The following is a 22713-nucleotide window of genomic DNA, read 5'->3' on the forward strand; positions in this document are numbered from 1 at the left end:
GCTCCATTTTGGCCAACTCATGGGGGAAAGCCTGTTCTGAAAATGAAGCCAAAATACAGGAAAACAGAACAGAAGAGAGGCAAATTCCTGGTATGAAATATCATTTGACTACCTGAATCCAGCAGAGCCCCAAGTCAGTGGTAGCTCAAGACTTTTCGGTTACATGAGCCCTAAGTTAAGTATCCTTTTTGGCTTCAGTCAGCTTTAACTGAGTTTCAGTGGAAAGAATCCTGACTGATAAACCACTTGGAAGGATGTATATTAATCAACCAACACAAGTATATTAATTTGAGGCAGTAATCTGTGACTTTAAGAAGACAGCCAATTAGGTTTTCCTTCTGTATATGTGTATTTTTTAAAAAGTCCCAACAAACAATAGGATATATTTCTGTTTGTACAAATATATGTAAATGCATAGAAAAATGTCTGGAAAGATAGTCTCAAATTAATCCAGAGGAGACTAGGATGACATGGGGGTAGCTGAGAACGACTAACTCTGTAAAATTTTTATTTTACATGTACCCATATTTACTTGCAAATACACAAACAAAATATTTAAAAAATCTGCTTTGAAGGTATATATGCCAGGTATTGATAAACTAGTTTAATATCCCTGATACTGGCCAGTAAATTGAACATAACAGATCTTGTTAGATCTTTCTTTGAATATAGAACCTTCCTCTAGGTTGAGACTGTGCTCTTCTAAGGGAGTCAGCGCCCCCATCATTTCAGAAAGATGTAACTAGCAGGGGGCTATTTAAAACACCATCTCTAGTAGTAAATCTACAATGACTAGTTCAGGCTGGTTTTAGAAGATAACACGCTTTACCCATTGCCTTTTTTGCCTGTGGAAATGGAAGCTCCAGATTCACACCAGAATCATAGACAGGGAACTCCAAAGAAAAGGCAATGCCTTGATCAAATGTCTGGCAGGTAATCTGAGGACTGCCAAATTCCGTCTGTCACTTGGTCTATCAATTACATCAACCAGATCTTCTAACGATCAATCAGATCATCTCAATGCCCATTGTAAAAGAAAGCAAGGCGAAGCCCAGGGAAGAGTTGCCGATGCTCCCTGCTCAAGCCTTCTCCCTTCTGTCTCGGGTTGTTGTTCCTAGGAAAAGTATTCCCCTTACTCACTCTTCACATCATTAAGCTGTTTTGCCAAGGAGATTAGGAAAGTGCTTCTAAAAAATGCTGCTCAATCAACAGGGTGAAGATAATAACCATCTCATCTTTCTCAGCAGTGACTTGGCTGGTTGCAAGTAATATTGATCAGTGCAAATCTGGCAATCTCTGTTCATACTTCTTTTCTAATAACATTCACATCTAATTCTGTGTTAGTGGCAAGAGTGCAATAGAAACAGCTTCACATTCCTGGCTGGAATGAGAGATACCGGGTATTTCGGCTCAGTATGTGAAAATGACAGCTTGATACACATATACGAGGTTATGGTACTGAGGTCAAGGATCCACCCCCTGTAACTTGTCCCCAGCAACGCAAAAACCAGGAGACCAAAGCCAGAGGTCATTTACTAGCAAAGGTGCTACAAAAATACTTTCTCCTACAGCACTGGGAATTACTATATCCTATTGGGTTTGACAAATATTTTAACATTTTACCTATGGCCATGACAAAAAAAAAATTAATAAAACCTACATGTAATGTTTTTGTTTAAAAATTCTCATCTCGTTATTCTGTGGGAGGGAAACTCTGCCAGATGGTGACCAAATACAGGGCCTCACCTGTTTATGAGGACCCCTGAGTATGTGTGCCTTAGCGCCTTCACAAGCCGTCCTCATTGCTTCCAGTGATGGTGTGCCCAAGAGATCTGTGATCAAATCCAACTATGAACAAACAGGAAATACAGAGGGTTAGTAAGCTCATGGAAACAACCTTTCATTACTCTTATGTCACAGCCTGAGAGATGAGGACCAGATATGGAGGGGAGCAGAAAACTTAAGGAAAGTTCCAGATTAACTGGTAGGAGCCTCTATTTTTACTTTCTGGACTATAAAAAAACAAGATAAGACAGAAAAATGTTCACTTGGGATCTATATGATAGAAATAAAGAAAACGGTTTTGGCCACCAAGGTATTCCAAGGTGACAGAAATTTATGAGTCTGCATGTGCCTGCTCTGTGTCTTCACACCACACATAATCTTTTACATTGGTGAAAAGCTGTGGTGCCCAGAAAACTGTGACACTGTATAAGGCCATGTCTAGTTAGCTGGGCCCAATAAAAGAGACCAAAAAAATGGTCTTCTCACAAACAAGCCCTTGTAGATAGCAAACTGCCTTAACAACTTTCTGTAAGTGCTATGATTATTCTAACCCAATTAGCAATGATGTCTCATTCTAATTCTTTCAGGATGGAAAATTCTTACCTAGAGAATACTTCTCCTGGTTCTGGGATTTCCAAATACAAAGCACTATTTCCTGCACTTAACTAAACCATGGGGTGGCCCTCAGTATCACTGCCCTCCAGGATAATGGAGTTTCTCAAGTAGCTTGTTTTGCACAGAATTAAACATCTCTGTGCAAAAGCTTTCTGGGAAAAGTGACTTGGCGATACGTTTGGACCTCTAAGAAACACAAAAGGAAATGAGCAGTTCATGAAAACAACGGGAAATATTGAGAAAGTTGTCTAAAATGGGTCAGACCCAGGCTTCCCTGATGGCCCAGTGGTAAAGAATCCGGCTGCTAATGCATGAGACACAGGTTTTATCCCTGATTCGGGAAGATCCCACATGCCTTGAAACACCTAAGTTTGTGTGGCACAACTGTTGAGTCTGTGCTCTAGAGCCTGGGCTCTGCAACGAGAAGTCACCGCAAAGAGAAGCCCCTGCTCGCCACAACTAGAAAAAAGCCCATGCAGCAATGAAGACCCAGCACAGACAAAAATAAATAAAATTATTTAAATGGCTCAGATCTATGGATAAGGAACATTTTAATGAAGTCTGCTGATACTACAGCACATAGGATATTTACTTCTCAAAGAGAAAATGCTACAGCAAATATCTATTAATACTTCCATTTATAAGTTAGACTCTGTTTTCATTATAGATCTTGATTTCTCACTCCAAAATACAATGGTGACGGATAGATGTGAGTTCTCCTTCAGTGGCTACATCAGACTGAAAAACTCAAGACCTATGTTATTTCTCTAGCAAATGAGATATCTGAATCCTGTTCCGGTTGCTTCACATTTTCCTTTGTACATTCTTTTCAGCACTGGGTCTTTGTTGCTGTGCATGGGTTTTCTCCAGCTGTGCAGAGTGGGGGCTGCTCCCTAGCTCAGGATTCTCTTGTTGCACAGCACAGGCTCTAGGTGCATGGGCTTCAGTAGTTGTAGCTCTTGGGTTCTAGACTGTGGGCTGAGTAGCTGTGGCACATGGACTTTGTTGCTCTGAGGCATGTGGAATCTTCCTGGATCAGTGATCAAACCTGTGTCCCCTGCATTAGCAGATGGATTCTTACCCTCTGTACCACCAGGGAAGTAAGTCCCTATTTAAGCTCATCTGTATGGCAGCTTATGTCCATATATGAATGTCATCTTATAGGTAAGGCTGTTAAACTCTACTTTCTAAAGAAACTGAGTAATCAAGTGGATACTATCAATAGTACCCGACACTGGATTTATATACGATTAATTTTTTTATCACCACGATCAATTTTAAAAGATGTAGACTTAAACAAAAATGACTGGATGTATGGCAGAGAAATAAATTTAAATGTTGATCAGAGCATATAGTTTCTAATGTATCAGTTAACAATTCTTGGTAGACAGAGCCTAAAGGAGATGGCTTCATTTTTCGTCAAGTGCATGAATTATTTACAAAGATACACAGTAGGTAGGGTGATCTTTTCAAGTGTGATCAATCAAATCTTAACACTCTCTTGCTCAAAAACAGACAGCTTTCCATCACACTTTGGACAGAACAGAACCCAAAGTCCGTATCAGGTCGCCAAGGTCAGGCAGGCTCTTTTTCTGCGACCTCATCTCCTACACACTCTTCCTTCATCAAGCCACCACTCCGGCACACCCACACTTGTTCCTGCCTCAGCAGGTTCTATTATGCTGGTCGTCCCTTTTGTCCCTGGTGTGCCCCTGGTGTCACCTCCATCCAGGCACCTTCTGGCTGTCCCTGTGCCGGGAATATTTGTCCCTGATATCTTGCTCCCTCATTTCACTTGAGTCTCTCCTCAAATGTTACTCCTTCAGATGGCTTTTTAGCACTGCTCTGGCTCCATCATCATTCTCTATCCCTAACCTGGTTTAATTCTTTTTGGTAGTACTTATCATTACTTGGGATTATATTTATTTTCTTTAAAAAGATATTTGTTTGAACACGTCAGGTCTTGGTTTGTATCATCTGGGATCTTTCACTGTGGTGCACAAGCTCTCTAGTTGTGGGTCATGAGCTCAGCAGCTGTGGCTCACAGGCTTAGATGCTCTGAGGCATATGGATCCTAGTTCCCCGGCCAGGGATCAAATCCACGTCCCTTGCACTGGAAGTGCAGAGCCTTAACCACTGGACCATCAGGGAAGCCCCCCATACTTATTTATTTTCTGTCTCACATGAAAGTTTCAGAAAGCTTTGTCTTATTTACAGCTGTATCCCTCATACCCTGGCACACCGTCGCCACCACCATCATAATTGCTAACATTTATGGAGTGCTTACCAGACTCCAGGCCTTAGTTTTGGCTCTACTACTTCATTTATCCTGCACAACAATCCTCAGAACAGTTTAACTTGTCCAGGATTTGACTGATAGCAAGTGGCAGAGTAGGATTTGAATCCACCAACTGGATTGTACAGCCTGACTCACCATTGTTACATTCTTCTCATGCAAACAAGATTGTTAAAATTTTTATGAATAAAAAATACTTAAGAATTAGACCAAAGAAAATGTGGGTAGTAATAAATTAGTTTATAAAGGCAGACAGTTAAAGTACCACAAATGGTTTCCAACATTTTAATCAGCTTCTGATATTCTCTGCCATATTTAAATAATTTAGTCCAGGAAAGGTTGGAAAGGGTTCTAAATGTTCATATTTAAAGAAGTCAACACTCAAAATTTGTATTCTAAGCACAAAGTGTAAGTACATTAAGTCACCAAATACATTTTCGAGTCAGATCCTTTCAGTAAGAACAGAGGCTCTTGAACCACTGAAGATTACACCTGTGCAAACTCTTACAGCGGAGTCTGCTGCCATGCATCAGTGCGTGTAATAAAGTCAACGTTCCCTCTAATAGGCTCGTAGGCTACAAAATCAATCTCTCTGTAATCTTCATAACTTTCTGATTTTAAGAGAACTTGAATTTGCTAAAAGCAATTTAGACAGTACAGTGAATAAGCCCAAGATGTGCGCAAGATGGTTTTTCCTTTAAATCTGTAATAGAATTGAAAGTTCCTAAAGCCTAAAGTGAAATCATACCTGCTGAATGGGACTCTGTGCCTGAAACAGTATTCTTCGTCCTAGTAGTTCTGCAAAGATACATCCGACAGACCAGATGTCAATAGCATTGCTGTAATGACGGCTGCCCATCAGGATTTCTGGAGCCCGATAATACTGAGTAACAACTTCCTGAGTCATGTGACGGGATTCATCTAATTCTTCCACTCTGGCCAATCCAAAATCACAAATCTAAACAGAATAGATTATCAGAATGTTGTCAAATAGACAAATATATTTACAAGTGGAATAGGAGAACAAAATAATAAAAAACCAAAACCTGACAGACCTCTGAACTTTGCAAAGTCTTCAGTGACACAGGTGGAGTACATTTGTGTCAGTGTATTTTGATATTATTTGGATGAGAGGGAAGAAAGTCTCAAACTTCCATATTTCTATACAGAATTATCGTAAAGACAAGCTTTGCACTTTTCATTTGTTTTTAATGAATGTATACTTTTAGGTTTAATGAAGAAACCAAGCTAATTTATTTTCAAGGCTGCTTATGGAGGAAGATATCATAAGGGAAAAAAAAGACCTCCTGAGCTAACTATGTTCACTATTTTTTTGTTTGTTTTTGGCTGCACTGCATGGCTTGTGGGATCTTTGCTCCCTGATCAGAGATGAACCCCAGGCCTTGGCAGTGAAGCCATCAAGTCCCAGCCACTTAGACCACCAGGGAATTCCCATATGTTCACTATCTTTATGGAATATACACAGTAAAATTTCTTCAAAGCTATGGGTTTCAAACAGAGTCCTGCTGAATCCTGAGGTACTTCAGGAGTTCCATGAACATTTTACCTAAATTTCACATGAATCTATAAATATTTAAAATACTAATTCACAATCCAATGTGTGAATATGTCAAAAAGCAGCACACTGTAGAATACCAATGCTAACAGGTCCCTTCAATTCTTCATGCCATAAACATTTAATTAATTGAATGCCTATTTTAGGCAGTGTGCTAGAACTTGGAGACATAATGGTAAATGAGAAAGACTGGTTAGTTTGCCTACAAACCTAGGAATAAATCTTTTCTTGCGCTTTCTGTTTATTTTTGGCTGTGCTGGGTCTTTGTTGCAGCACACAGGCTTTTTTTTCTCTAGTTGTGGAGAGTGAGGGTTACTCTCCCGTTGCAGTGTGCAGGCTTCTCACTGCAGTGGCCTCTCTTGCTGCAGAGCACAGGCTCTAGTTATGGCACATGGGCTTGGTTCCCCTGCAGCACGTGGTATCTTAGTTCCGGGACCAGGGACCAGGGATCGAAGCCATGCCTGCACTGGCAGGCAGATTCTTAACCACTAGACCACCAGGCAAGTCTTGCGCTTTCTGTTTAAGTGAAAAGGTTTTGGAGGCTGCAAGGTGAGCTGTTAGTGAACGGCAGCAGTGCCACCGCCAGCAAATTCTGCTTATTTTCAGGGATTGAGGCTTTCTTGATACTGGGCAACCAAAACAGAAACTGGGAGCATTGAGGAAGAGATAAGAGAGGAATGACCATCTAAGCTCCAGTGTTCTCATTGATTAAGTCTGAGTCAATATTATTAATATAACTGACAAAATAATACTTATCTGCATTCTACGTTGAGGTCCTACCATAATATTTTATTTGAAAAAAGGATCTCGTAGCTTAAAAAAACATTGGAAAACTACTGCTTTAAAGAAACCATATTTTACCCCGAATTTTTTGCAATCTTCTCTTTTTATCTCTAATCTACTATGTCTGGTCACATCAAATGAATGCAGGTCTATATGTGGGGACAAATCAGTATGAAACAAACATCTTTAAAACTTAAAATGAAAGTAAATTTTCAGACCACACAGAAAAACTATACCAAAAAGGAAAACAGGCATATGTTGTTTATCAAATCCTCCCAAAGACTGGTGTTCAAATAACATATAATATTTTAAAACTCTATTACTTGACCAAACATTTTTAGGCTATCTTTTAAAATAAAACAAAACAAACTAAAAATCCACTTTATTTCTCTGGTATTAAAACAAAACAAAACACCACCTTACCCAACAGAAAATGTTTTCTCTTATAAAGCAAGCCTTTTGTTTAAAAAAAAAAAAAAAAAAAAAAAAAATCTGGATTCATTTTTTGGCAATTTATCTTGAAGACAGGCTAAATCCAAAGTAAGAAGCTTATATGATCAGGTAACCAAAAAGATATTGCAATTTCCAGCAAAATTATCTGCTTTGTGCCTAACAGTAAACAAAATAGATTCTCAATCTGAAAGGATGATTTTTAAAAATGTTTGTCATAATTATTTTCTACGAATTTTTACATTTGAGAAGAGAGAATTAGCATCAGTAGATTGGCAATCTACTCTGGCTTTTAAAAGTAGGCTGCTAAGACAAGTTAAAGGAGCAGAGCAAAATTTCAATTTGTTCTGACCTGTATGTTGTTTATTCATAAATGACATTTTCTTTTAGTTACTCTTTCATGTAGCTGGAGGTTACAACACCATAAAAGACAATTTAGAAAATGGACTGCAAGTAGTTAATGGCATCAAGCATGACAGGCTCTACACAAAAGCTTTGTGAAGTTTTCCAACCAGAAACTGAAATAAGCAGAAACTGGTTTAAACTGTCATATAAGTGACTTGGTCTGCATAAGTCAAAGAATTTCTGACTCTAAGGTTTTTGATTATTTTAAAAAAAGAATTACAATGGGTTATGGAGATAAGGTCTGAAGATGTTCATCACACTGTGTTTTAACAGTTTGCTACTACTATATTTATTTGTTTTTGGCTGTGCTGGGACTTCGTGGCTGCGTGGGCTTTTCTGTACTTGAGGTGACCAGGGGCTACTCTCTAGTTGTGGTGCCTGGGTTTCTCATTACATTGGTTTCTCTTGGTGCAGAGCATAGGCTCTAGGGTGTGTGGGCTTTAGCAGTTGCAGCACATGGGCTCAGAAGGTGTGGCTCCGGGGCTCCAGAGTATAGGCTCAACAGTTGTGGCATACAGTCTGAGTTGCTCCATAGCACATGGGATCTTCCCAGAGCAGGGATCAAACCTGTGTCTTCTGCATTGGCAGGTGGATTCTATACCACTGAGCCACCCGGGAAGCCTGGTTACAGCTCTTTTTATTTATTTATTTTTTAATTAATTTATTGGGCTGCACTGGGTCTTAGCTGTGGCAAATGGGATCTAGTTTCCTGACTACAGATTGAACCTGGGCCCCCTGCATTGAAAGTTCACAGTCTTAGCCACTGGACCACCAGGGCAGTCCCACAGTGAAAAGCGGCAGGGGAGTGAACTCAATGACCTATAGAAGGAAAATTTACTTTGGTAGTTTTTATTTTAATGGTTTTGGGGATAATTAATTATCTGTGGAAACAAAAGAATTAAGTATAATATTAGATGTTTTCAAGGAAAATATGAAAAATAGGTGTTTTTAATCTTTCTAGACTTAAAACAGGAGCAGAGTTCTTCATATATAGAGTGAAGGGAGATTTTTTTTTTTTTTATTCAAAAGCAGTTTAACACACTAGCTTTTAAAGAAAACTGGCCCACAGTTTAAAGAAAGCATTTAAAATAAAAAATGAAATTCATTTATATGCTTAGTTTTAAGGTTTAGTTTAACTGCCAACAGGATAAGTACTAATGACAGTTGATTACATTTAAAGTAGGCAACGTTTATAAACAGTTCTTTTCTTTTTCAAATATATCAATTGAAATGTTAAGAATATTTACTGTAGACTGAAGCACCATATAATACTGCAGCCACTCATAAAATAAGTGGAATTTTAATTTGCTTTCACAGAGATGACTCAGCTCTAGGAAGGCCCTTACCTCTTAAGGCCCTTACCTTACCAGAGGAAAGATATGGTGGGCCCTTCACTATTTAGGAGGTCTGTTAAGACACATTTCTGTTAGGGAGAGGGCAATGCACACATGTGGATTTTGCTATTTGTGAGCCACTCTAACAAAAGACAATGGGGGTGGTACTGCAGCGAGAGTAAAACTGAAATTGATGTCTTGAGATATGGGGGCTGCTAACCATAATAAACCCTGAAATCAATACCCCTTCAGAGGAGTAACTGAGGATTGGCCACTACATACTGTGGAAATACCTTTGACCCTTTTCTGGCTTAGTATTTTCACTTTTAAATGTTTCTATTTCCCTACTTTGCTGCCTCAGGCAAACAGCATATAAAAACATCAGCTGTGCAAAAACATACAGTCTTCTTAAAAACCATACTTGATTGTCATGTAAATAGATGCTTACTAGTCTTCCAATCTTTTTTCTGATATACACTTTCTTTGTAATGGAACAAGCTGAAAAGAAATCACCTTCTCTAGTCTTCTTTCTAGTCACATTGCAATTCTGATTCCAATGTTACCAAAATATGTGCAAAATATCATGAAGAAACCATGAGCCAAGACTACAAATTAAGTTACTATTTTGTCCATGACTAGTGATACTGGTGGAGAACACTGGGTTCTTTAATTTCTGGTAAAGTGATGAAAATAAATTTAACCATTTCTTTCACAAAAACGTGTTCTTAAACACAGTCTGACATTCCACTTGTTTCCTAGATGTTTAAATAAAATGAAAAGCTACCTTTAGAACACAGTTGCTGTTCACAAGGAGATTCCCTGGCTTAATGTCTCGATGTAAAATGCCAGCTGAATGGAGATATTTCAAACCTGAAATAACAAACAGAATTTAACTGCAGATATTTAATTCCTTTTACTCAACCAATGATTTGGGGGAAAACCATAGAAACAAGAGTACAGGATTTTAAATTGTTCTCTAAATAACTGCATAATGAACATTATTAAAAGCTTGACTTAGTCCTACCTCAAAAAACTGTAATTTTGCTACAGTAAAATAAAATGTCATCAAAGGTTTGCACAGTCTAGAGATAATGTCTATAATTTGAAAGATTATGTAGGTTTAAGTACAGATAAGCATTCCAAGCCCTGGAGTTAAGGCTGACCAGACCAATAACCTTGAACAGTTTCTAAGTGTGGCTCCTGGAGCTCTGGATATTCTGGACACTCTCAAGCTGATTGTGAGCTGCTGCCACAAAATAGTTCCCATTAACCAACAGCAAGCCTTTTCCAGGACAGATTTTCACTGATGAGACAAAATTCAGAAACTTGCCCAGGTCTGTTGGTAGTACTCTCTACCACTGAGAATCAGGAAGGTAATTAATTACTTTAAAAATATTTTTGATATCTTTATAAAGTCTGTGGGCTTTAGCAGTGCTAGGTAAAAGGCACAGCTTCAAGGCTGAGACTTCTGAATAAACTGAAGCAAATCACATTTTCTGCAATGTTAAAGAAGATCCTCTATCCAGTATCTTCCTTCTGCCACCTCCCCCACTCCCAAATATCAACAAATCTACAGAAGGTGAACTTTCTAGTTTTAACACTGTGCATGTGTTTTAATTCCTTTGGCAGATGCTTTTCAATTTTTATAAGGAATGTCTTAATTCTTTGAATCCTATGGGAGAAAAAATTTTACTAGGTAAGAAAACTGTTTCAGCTTTAAACAGGTGTAATGCCAAAATTCTGAAGGACACACCTGATGGCCAGAGGAAGCTCCAACAATGCCAGCCCAAAATGTTTCTCCATCACGTCAGTGCTCTTTAATGAGCCAGGCTGGAGAGTGAGTTAGTTGGCTGTTTCTGTCAGTCTTCTCCACGCTTTGACTTTAAAAGTCATTTTGCTTTTCTAGAGTGGAACTCAGGCATGCCTGCCAACTCTCAGACCAGGCCCACCTACTGCCGGCTTAAAGAATGTATGTCATCCATAGGAAACACAGTTCCTTTTCAGTTAATCATCTGATGCCAGCCACATACTCCTACTAAAGGCTGTTCAGTGGAAGCTTTGTGGCAAAACATCCTGCTTATGTACCCCCCGAGATTAACCCCCTTGACTACCTAATGAATTAGAAAGGACCTTCTCTTCCATCACTGAAAAAAACCATCTGGCTACCCTTAAAAGCTTCTTATTTAACATCAAGGATAGAGAGTATTAAATATACTTTGGTCAGAAGAAAAAAAGTTGTTAGGCAAGAAGTTAGCCTTGGAAGGTCAGGTTAGTTCAAATGAAGAGCAAAACATTTCATTTATACAGTGACACTACCTTTTTCTTCACAGAGAAAGTCTTACCTCGCAAAATCTGATAAAGAAAAACTTTGACATGATCTGAGCTGAGTGGTTGAGGAGAGACGATAATTTTATGCAGGTCACTCTGCATCAGTTCTGTGACAACATATCTTGAGATTTTTAGTTAAGGAGAGTTCAGAGAATTCAGCCCCCAAACCCTATAAATTAGGTACCAACTCTAAATAAATAACTTCTCTTTTTAAGGCTGGAAAGAGCTTTAAGGAAAGAAAGCTTTAGGACAGCATGAAAAGAGATGACAATTCTAGCCCTCCTAAGATGAAAACACTGCCAAAATGAAATAATTTTAAAAAGTTAGAAGTTAACAATCAAGTGACTATAATTAGCACTACAAAAGAGAAAAATAAGGGTAAATATTTTCAAAGACAGCCAGATCAGGAGAAATGTGAAGATTCATTTCACATTTCTCGCAGTCTCAGGGTCTATTCAGACATGTTCCTGGAGTGTCCTCTGAATCCAAACAAGAAAGAGTGCTGGTCTCACGCTAGGCCACCATGGCACCAAAGCAAAAGATGTAATCCATCCATTAACAGTGGCTTCGGTTACTTTGTAAAGCATGGTACTCCGAAAAACATGCAAAATCGTTAGTTCATATCTCAGTCTCTACAGTCTTCACAACTGAACTTTTATTATTTAACTTGTTATACATGTATACCTCCCATACTTAATTTTAAGCTTCCTATGCTTTGTACTCAGTATTTCCTCAGGGTTTTGCACAATCAACATGAGGCAGATGATCGAAGGCTAGGGCCCAGGCAGTAATGGAGATGTGGAATTCTCTTGGTAAAGACACCGTCTTTTGCTTATCTAGAAAGGACAGATTCATGACTTACCCCTGCCTTCAGTAACAACTCCTTAAAATTTTAGGCAAGTTTTATGATTTAAAAGCTTCCTTCAGACAAGGGAAGAGGGCCTTTGAGTTTAGGAGGCTCTTACAGGATTTAAATTCTTTTGACACATTCTATATGTGAAAAGAATCTAAAAAAGGGTGGGTATATTATGAATGATTCACTTTGCTATACAGCAGAAATTAACACAACATTGTAAATCAACTGTATTCCAATACTTTTGACACCTTGTAAAAGTTTCACTTTCTGAGTAAAACACTAAGGCTTCCTCCCCGGCCCTGTGCACCTGAAAGCGGGGAAAGGCAAGACAAAAGACAGCAGAGTTAGTCTGCTTTCTTACGTATTTCCTCAGATCCTAAAATTCTTCTATGAGAAAGATATTATGGAGGCTGGAGTCTTTGGGTGCTCACCATTAGCTATAAAAAACTAAAAGGATCCAGGGCAGGGGCTCTTGTTTCAGCACTGGCATGTTCATTGGAAGGGTAAGTGCTGGACATAACTTACATTTTCAAAAAAGTGACATGAGGTTTTGTATCTTACCTTTCTGAGCTTTAAAAAGTCTCTTGTAGTAAGTGATTATTATTTGGGGACTTAAAAACACTTCTAATTTAATTTTTCAGCGCAAACAAGTAGGAAAAGGGACAACTTGGGCATAGGGAGAATGAAAAATTGGTAACAGCTGACATACATAGTCGGCCAACCCCTCTTTTGTGAGGCATTTCCTCCAAATGGCTACTGGAACATTCAGCTCTGACTTTCCTTCTCCCTTTCTTTTTGTTTCCTTTCATTCCCTTTGTTGGTGCTCCTGCCCAACCATTTACTGCTGAAATGCCCCAGGGCTTGGTCCTCTTCTCTTCAGATACTCACTCTCTAGGGTAATCGAAGAGAGTCCCATGACTTTAAATAAACATCCATGCTGACGACTCCCAACTTTACATCTCTAGTAATTTTCTTGCCTTAAGTCCAGCCTTGTATATTTAACTGTCTACTCATCATCTCCAATGGATGACTCACTGACGGCTCAAAATAACATGTCCAAGATATTCTGTAAGAGCAGGGAAGAGCCAAAGACACTACAGCTTAGCTCCTGCTGTCACCAGGGAGTAAGGCTTTACTTGGTCTCCTGTGGGATAGGAAAAGACACCTGACGTCTTTACTACTTCTAACGAAGGCCTGAAAGCAACTCTGGGTTTAGACCTACGTGCATCCCTACTTTCTAAGATACCTGATGCCCTCAGTTCCTTAGCTGCTCTGATGTTCTGAGCAAGAAGTAACCTGCTTCTGGGTTCTCATTACTGCCAGTAGAGGTTTCTGCCTCTTCCAGTATGAATTTTTGGGGACTGTAGGAAGGATTTTAGCAATAAAGTTCTGTGTTTTATCAAATGTTGTTTTCAGATGGAAACTGTTTACATGTTTATTGGCCACATATATGTGTGAGTATGAGAGGAGAAAAAAGAGAGGAGGAGTGAAGAGAGAGAAGTGTTTCTTTTTTTTAACTCAGTTTTCTACTGGAGTGATAATTTTATTTATAGAAGTGCCTTACATATTAAGGATATTAACCCTCTTGTATATACTAAAAAGTCCCCCCGCCCCCCCCACCCCCAACTGGGAAATCTTAATCATAGGATAGAGACAGGGGAAAAAATTTTCTATTTGCACCATTAAGCCTTAATCAGAGGTTCTCATATTCCTGAGTTGGTTCCAGAAATCTCAAGGGATGAAAACAAAGGAACATTACACAGGGAAAAAACAGAACAACAGAGCAAACACAGAAAAACTTCACAACTGACATCCCTGTATCGTCAACTTGTGGTTTACTCAGGAAAAGAAAACTCCTGAACAGAGTACTTATCTGTATGGGATGTCAGTCATGTCTTCTGAGTTTACTGACAATTTTCTTCTTCCTGCCAGGATTGAAAAGTTCTTGCATGGAAGTGAAGAGCAGGTTATATTCTATTCTGTCTCACATATCTACAAAACAGGCAGCCAAGCTGCGATGCCAGAATCTTTACTGTTACTGGTGACAGTTGGTATGCATGCAAACAGCAGAGAGAAAACATCTTAATTTTCAAGTTATCAGGTTGATTGAATTCATGGTGCTGGCACTTGAAAAATCTTGCTTTGACTTATAAAAGGAACAAACTGATACAAAAGCCAAAAACAGAATAAGCATGAAATAATGTCATATGCTTTCTTCTAACAGTGACTACATTTTCAAAGAAAAGGGAAAAAGAAAACATTGTCTGGCTGGAATGGGTACTATTCTAACCAGATATTTTACAAATAATTACTAATTTTAGAAAACACTCTTATGTTTAACTTAGCATTATGAAACAAGTACTTCCAGATCAGGGTGTTGTTCCCACCCTAGACCTACTAGATCTGAATTGATAATGTTGAACCATTTTGACCAACAATACTAATACAGAGCAAAGTATTAACAGACAGCAAAAACAAAACAAACACTCCCAAACCAAAATGAACCTGAAAGACAAGGTGTTCAAAATGAATATAAAGGATGACTTCAAATAGTAAGTCAATTCTTCTATACTAAGAGCACATTATGTGCATAATTTCTTACAAAATATAAACCAGCAGGTACTCCCTCTGCTAAACACAAATGACCAGATTATCATGTTTCTTGTCCTCAGGATCTGTGAATTTAAAAAACCTTTCATTCAATCTCCTGTTATAATATTTAAGCAAGAGTTTAAATGAGTGTTACTTTCATATCTCTGCTTCTTGAGAAGATGACAGCGTTAAAAAAAAAAACATGAGGGTAGTGTTTAATAATCTCTTAATTTAATCAGAAAATCCAGGGAAAACCACATATAGCACAGTCTACCTTGACAATTTCATTTACCTTTGTGCAGAAATACTTCCCTTCCTCTAATATCTTTTAAACATAAAAGTTTGAGAAATTTTAAAAGTATACTTTTTACAAAGTGATTAAAACAGCCACTCTGCATAGAGTAAGTTTTGTCAAGCTTTAGTTTGGCAAAATAAATTCTTCAGGGTTGAAATAAATATGTTTCACCTCAGGGACAAAGCAAATTTTTTCTTCACAGAAAATAACCCAATGGCCAGGCCAAGCTTTAAAAATTTTACTTCTCTGGAAAAATACAATTCCTGAATTGGCGACTGAACAACAGAGCTGCAGAAATTTAGAAGCAACACACACTACTTTATGATAAGGTTTCTGCTTTGCTCTAGCAGAAATCCTCTAAAGTTTCAATCCCCAACATAATGTCTCCCAGATGTCTCAACTAGTTGCCATGCCAACTAAAGCAGCTTAAATTAAATGAGGGCCTGAAAAGGCACCTGCACCACTCCAGGTCTGTCGCACATTAAATAAAGCTCTCTTGACAGGGACTCGGAGGTGCCATTAACTTGAACAGCAGCTATCTGATTATTGTTTCTGAGTAATTTAATGAGGGTCTCCAAATAAGAAGAAAAAAAGGTGCTCTTTCCCTCTCTCTGTCCTTCTAAATGGGACAGCCTCTCCAACAGCTGGTGCACCCACTGGGTCACTGACTTTGCTATAGCCTTTAAAGTTAGCACTGGGTAACGGTAAACCACAGGACCAAAGTTAGGACTTTCAGGAGAATATTAGCAGATTAACCATTCTCCCTTATTAAAACTCATCATTAAAAATATGGTTGTAAAAAACACACTGTGCATGGTATGCCAACCTCACAGTGATTTGAACAGCCCTGCTATAAAATAAATTGCTGCTGATTGCAGCAATTAGTTAAGTAGCTCCATGAAATATGGATTTCAAAATGTACTGATTTGCTTCAGAAAAACGAATGATGCAAATTAACAATTAGAAATGCAAGGCGGGGGACGGTAGCAGCTTTTGATACCTAAAGGTGCCCAAGAGGCACAAGTGTTTCTGTGTTGTTTTAAAGAGTTAATTTTGTGTAGGTTTTTTTTTGGTAATACTGACATTTCAGAAACTTCTTTATATATAACGGGATAGAAAACAGTCCCTTCACTGCCTTCTCAAATATTACTAGTCAATGGAGAACATCAGTTAACAGAAACACAAACTTAGTCACAGAGAGGTTATGGGATTTACCCAAGGTCACATTCCAAGTTTGCAAAAAGCCTTACTACCTTATGCTTCCAAACTCCCAGCCCAGCGTGCGCTCTATTCCCACAAAGCTGCTTCCTGCTTGCCTACTATTCCCATTTCTTAACCACAGGTCACACAGCATGCACACTACTTTGCAATAAAGAAAAGTTGAATTACTTTTAATTAAGTGCTATGAGGAGAAGAAAAGGAGAAAGGAAACTAACTTCCTGTTGAAGCTACTTATGTGCCACTTTATCACCTCATTTAATCCCTGTGTATAATACCTAATTTGTAACTATTTCTATTAAGATATGAGCACATCGAGGCTGGGAGAGGTTAAGCTGCTGACACAGAGCTTGGATTCACACCTAGATTGTAATGATCCCTAAGTCGGACCCTTTCTGTGAAATTCTGCCTCACTCTGTTTACTGTCAAGAGAGAAAATTAAATTCCTAAGACGGACCTACTTTGCACCTCGAAAAAAACCAGATTCCAAAAAAAAATCAAATTCAGGACTGGGTTACATGATGGAGCTTTTAGAATCCCTCCCTCACTATGTGTCTTCAAATGAGAAGTCACTCTCCTTGTTCTCCAACAAATACCCAGAATAGCAGCATGTGCCAGACATGGGCTCCATTCTAGGCACTGAAAATGTGATGGAGTGTAAGAGCATCACTGCCAAAACTGAGTTCATAGCCTACCAAAGCAGGTGGACAATCAAACAAGCAATAACAACAGATTCACTCAAAGATCACAACAATGTGATGGCTGTGGATCTCGTAAAGCCCCTCAGGCACTGTTCTGGGACTGAATAAGGCAGATCTGCCATCACAGGGCCAAGAGGAGTTACGAGAAGCAAAGCAGCACAACCAAGACACATTCTTCTAAAAAGATAAACCTCTAAATTATTAGAATTGCTAAATGCCAATAACTACAGAGATTTACACCTTCAGAGAAACATGTGAGAAACCATCCAGGTTTCTTCGGCTCATACTAAACTTCTAATTAGATGCACATTCTAATTGGCAATTTACCTATATCTATAAACACACACATACATGCATTGTGCTCAGTTGCGTCCAAACTCTTTGAGACCCCATGGATTGTAGCCCCCAGGCTCCTCTGTCCATGGGATTTTTCAGGCAAGAATACTGGAGTGGGTTGCCATTTCCTACTCCAGGGGATCTTCCCAACCCAGGGATGGAACCTGTGTCTCTTGCAACTCCTGCGTTGGCAGGCGGATTCTTTGCCACTGAACCGCCAGGGAAGTCATGCATTAGGTTTCCTAAAATGGTTCACCTTAAGAATTAAAAATAAATAAATAAATAAAAATACACGAGAAACAGCAAAAATAAAAGCAATGAACATTTATTGAGTTCCCTCTATATGTGAGGCACTTTGGAAGCACTTGCTATGAATTATCTCTTTGATTTCTCACAGCACAAGTTTAGGTTATTCTACAGAATTAACTGTTCTCTTTTTGAGTTTTAGGCTTTCCTTTTGGAAGGAACTGAATCCAAAGGTGTCTGAAGTAACTGCCACACTCTTACCCATTTCCTCTAGTACCTGAACTGTAGTCTTGGTTCTGTCACTAACAGGTGAGAACCTCAAATAAAGCACCCTTGAGAATACTATGTGCTACTCTTAATACAGATCACCTCATTTAATCCCCCTAACAACCTCGTACCACTCCCATGCAACAGATCTACGTTGGGGGTGAACGAATGTCAGGTTGACAAGCTAAATAATGATACTCCTTTTGTCAGCAACTGAAAAATAAAACAAAGGTTAAAAAAAAATGATGGATACAAGTTTTTCTACCTCATTCTCTCTCTCCCGCGTTACTTCATTCAAATCTTATTCCTTTCACACTGCTTTCTTCTTTCCCTTTAAAAAAAAATTTATATTTTGGCCATGCCATGTGGCATGTGGGAACTTAGTCCCCTGAGTGGGGACTGAACCCTCACCCCCTGCATTGGAAGAGCAGAGTCCTAACCACTGAACTGCCAGGGAACTCCTTATTTCACCTTTCTTAAGCTACAAAACTAAAATTGACAATTAACACTTTCCTATACCAACGAACCATACACACTTACTTGAATAGCTTCATATTCTCTATTTCTTTAAATGGATAAGGAAAACACAAAAAAATTAGCATATGCACGTCAATGTGTGTGTGTGTGTATATATATATATATATATGTAAAGCTCCAGCTAACTTTGTGTAGTGGTATCCCTTGAGAAGAAAATGAGGAAGAAAACAAGTCTGAACTATAGATTGCTGGAAATATAGGACAGATTTTAGTGGGAGATTAAATTAAAAATATAAGTTTATATATTACATTAGACATGGTAACAAATAATTACTACTAAATGAAATCTGCCACAGACAGGGTATTAATTTTGCTTCTAAGCTGCTTACAATCTTCTTTTTCTTGCACAAAGTTTTTCTTTTTTTTATTAAAATTTTTTCTATTTCTTTCCTTTTGTTATTAAAAAAATCTGGATTTCTAAATTATGGAAGCATGTTATCATTATTGAATTATAAAATTCAGCCTTTAGAATAATGCCCATCAGTGTTAGCAGCTGAGTTGTTAGTGCATAGGGCCCAAATATCAATATAACATGCAGGATACCCTGCTGGACACCCACAAAGGGTTGCTGTGGAATAAAATGTGTTTATGAGGACAGAGTTTGAAGCAGAAAAAGCAAAAATAAGAAATCTTCTGAGAATCAAAGAAATGAGGTAGGAATATATTAGAGATACCAGAAAGGTAGAGAAAAGAGGGGCATGTTTAGGATTAAACACAGTTTTGTACAATGTTCTTTGATGCCGAAAAGGATTATGGAAAGAAAACTAGGGAACTAATGTAGATAGAGTCTGGTCGTCAACTGCCCCTCAATGGTAGGCCTCCCCTGACCTCTTGCTTCAAGTAAAACAAATCTGTACCACGATCAATATTTGTTTAACCTACCTTTATGATGCTGCATCTATTTTAGAAAGTAATTTAAGAATGCATGACAATCAGTCTCATGCCAGAAAGCCCGACTACTCCAACTGTCAAAGGTAATTCCACAGAAAAAGCTACATAATCACCACAGAAACAAATGCTGACATTAAATTCTGACCTTCAATTATGAGAAAGATGATTGAGTCTGTCTCTGTTTTTAGGAAGTCATGATTACTCGAGCAGTCTCAGAGGCTGCAGGACTGGTGCCAACACCATCATTGTTTAACCATTATCATTAGCATCAATAAACACTGACTGGGTACCGAGGGGTGTAGAGAGCATGCTAACTCAATGACAAAACAGAGAAAAAAGATGAATGAATGCAAAGCAACATTCAAGAGATTAGAAAACTGTTAAGACTGACAAGTAAAAGTCAGGTAGAAAAAGTAAGAAGGAAGCAAAAAGATTTTAATGTACATGGCCACAGAAACTTGATTTTAAAAAACTGCTATTTAGTTTTCTATGTGTCAGACCTCCAGCTTAAAGTTAATTTGTCTCATCTATTCATAATTACTCTAAGTCCTATTAACATTCCCATTATACAAATAAGCAAAGAGGTTTAGAGAGGTGAAGAAACTAGCCAGAAGTCATAGCTAGTACACAGGAGAGTTGGTGCTAAACCCCAGCTTTTGTTCTTAACCTATGCTTTGTCTTTCAATAGATGAAACATCAAAAAAGGTGAACAAAATAATTCTACTTGAGAAGAGGGCAGATTTTTAGAATGAAGAGTTAAAACAGATTTAGGTAGTGGGAGGCAGTGTGGTGTAGGCTTTGGAATTCAAGACCAGGTTAAAATCTCGACTTGGTCACTTACTGGCTTGGTAACATCAGACAAGTTAAATAACCTCTCTTGAGTTTGTTTTTGCATTTACAAAAGAAACACAACGACATCTACTACACTGCTGGGTTACTGCTGGGTCCAGATGCTGTATGTGAATCACATATAAATGTCTGACACATAGCTGCTGCTACCATCATCACTGTTATGGGAAGAACATGTAACTTTATTCTTATCTCCTCCTAACATTTCCCTCTCCCTACGCAAGGCAAAGCCAAAAGAATCTAAGTTAAAAAGAAAAAAACAAAACAAAACAGGCAACCTATTAAAAAAGTTCCTTTAAGGTACTGATCTTAAGATCAGAATCTTAAAAGGATATCACTGCTGAAAAGGAAAATTATATTCACTTATTAACAGGTCTCATGCAGTTTTCTTGGCATATTGCATACTACTTTTGAGAGAGGGTTGGTTCTGGAAGGACTGGAAACTCAAGGGAGCAATTAAAAGTGTTAATCGCTGTGAGACCTCCACCCATGGGACTCCTGGTTTTGGTAAAGAACTTCTAGTCACTTGGAGTTTCTCAGACTTGACCTTAGGGTGGCAAAAATTAACTATTAGGTCGGCATCCCCTAACTGGTTAGTATACCACATATCCAGAACCACACACAGGAAACAAAACTCTGCTGCGCTTGTGCATATCATATTTCCTTTGGAAAAAGGCCACTTCAACCTAATTCTATTACCTATCATCTGGGTTCTCTTGCCACCTCTGAGTGATGGATCAATAAGAGGAAAACTGTCAATTAAACATGTAATTATTAAACCCACACCAACAATTCAGTGCACTTAACTTTTAATAATGGCATTATATATTATACACAGAGCAAACCAATGTATTAATAAGTAGTACATAAATTGTACTCTGGTTAAAATACAGATTTGTGCTAGTGTGCTACAGGTTTATTAAGTTCCCTGAAGTATTGCTCTCAAATAAATTGAGTTGGTAGCAGGAGACTCAGCTGGTCTATGAAGTGGCTAAAATCCCCACTGCTTCCCTATATCCTCCAATTAAGGCAAGTCTGATAAATTTAGTGACTTCTGAAACCTCTGGGTCTCTATGTAACACGTATCTCCCTGGTGTCTACCAACCTTAAAAAATAAAGTCAGAACAGTGGAATAGGACAAAAAGATGAAATAAATAGCCCTATGAGCATCCCCAAATCCTCACACCTGGATTAAAGAGGCTAATAACCAGAAGGTTAACCAGAAGGTTAAGCAGTTCAAGAGAATGATAATGGGGTTATGAGGCTTTTCAGGGGCTCAAATGAGGTATGGCTTTGTTGTTATTCATTATTACCCTCTAATAGTTGGGAAGCCTGGCAGCATTTTATTCCCCACCAGCTGGGAAGTTTTAGAGGTATATTTATTTTGTAATAGAGGTGAAAAGACTAGATTCTAGCTTTAGTTTTTTTTTTTGGCATCACCTGAAACAGGTGTTTCAAAGAGCTGGTGTGAGTAAGTTGTTCCTACTATAGCAACTCTCTTCAAAGCAGAGGGGAAAAAATTCCAACTGGGAGTTGGAACTTGAAACAGTTCTTTTAAAACAACCTCAGGATTTGCACATACACTACTGCTGCTAAGTCGTTTGAGTTGTGTCCAACACTTTGTGACCCTATGGACTGTAGCCCACCAGGCTCCTCCGTCCATGGAATTTCCCAGGCAAGAATACTGGAGTGGGTTGCCATTTCCTCCTCCAGGGCATCTTCCCCACTCAGGAATTGAACCCACAGCTCCTGCATTGCAGGTGGATTCTTTACCACTGAGCCATGGGGGAAGCCCTAAAATATGTTAAGGCCAAAGTAATCTTTATGTAGCCATGAAGGGACTACTACTAGGAGATGTGACTACTACTTTAGGGCATAACAGGGGAGTAGTCTTTGTGCAGAGTCTTAGCCACTGGCCCACCAGGGAAGACCCAAGGTGAGTGGTTGTGGGATGATAGGTTGAAGGAGGAAATTATGTCTTTCTAATTAATAAGAAGAGTTTGGTTAAGGTAATGGAAAAAGTAGTTAGAAAGCTATAATGTGGATGCAGTCTGGATGGAAGGCTTGGAGGTGCCGGCGAGATGTATACAGAATATATTTTCTGTATACATCCTGAAACACAGGTGTTTCAAAGAGCTGAAAAAAAACTAAATGCCAAAAAAACACTAAAGCTAGAAGAGGAGACCAGGTAAGAGAATATGAGGTACTGAGGTTGACAACCCACTCTTCATTAACAGTTAACATTAAAAAAAAAAAAAACCACCTCTCTATAAATGAGCTAGGTAGTTACTGATCAGCCATTACGAAAGTCCATTTGTGATGAGGACTTGCTTATACCATCTGTTCATAGCCA

The 22713-nt window shown here is 38.6% G+C and overlaps 1 protein-coding gene across 3 annotated transcripts in view; it reads right to left on the reverse strand.

Moving 5' to 3' along the window:
* Window positions 1-22713, reverse strand: part of NLK (nemo like kinase) — a 129718-nt gene that overhangs the window by 16470 nt on the left and 90535 nt on the right. For all 3 annotated transcript variants that reach the window (XM_025281010.3, XM_025281011.3, XR_003107992.3), the window contains exons 4-7: window positions 11587-11693; window positions 10029-10114; window positions 5445-5654; window positions 1747-1848 (exon numbers count right to left, since the gene is read on the reverse strand). In XM_025281010.3, the coding sequence (XP_025136795.1) occupies window positions 1747-1848; window positions 5445-5654; window positions 10029-10114; window positions 11587-11693 (505 nt within the window). The remainder of the gene's footprint in view (window positions 1-1746; window positions 1849-5444; window positions 5655-10028; window positions 10115-11586; window positions 11694-22713) is intronic.

Source organism: Bubalus bubalis, chromosome 3, assembly GCF_019923935.1.
Source record: "Bubalus bubalis isolate 160015118507 breed Murrah chromosome 3, NDDB_SH_1, whole genome shotgun sequence".
NCBI lineage: Eukaryota > Metazoa > Chordata > Mammalia > Artiodactyla > Bovidae > Bubalus > Bubalus bubalis.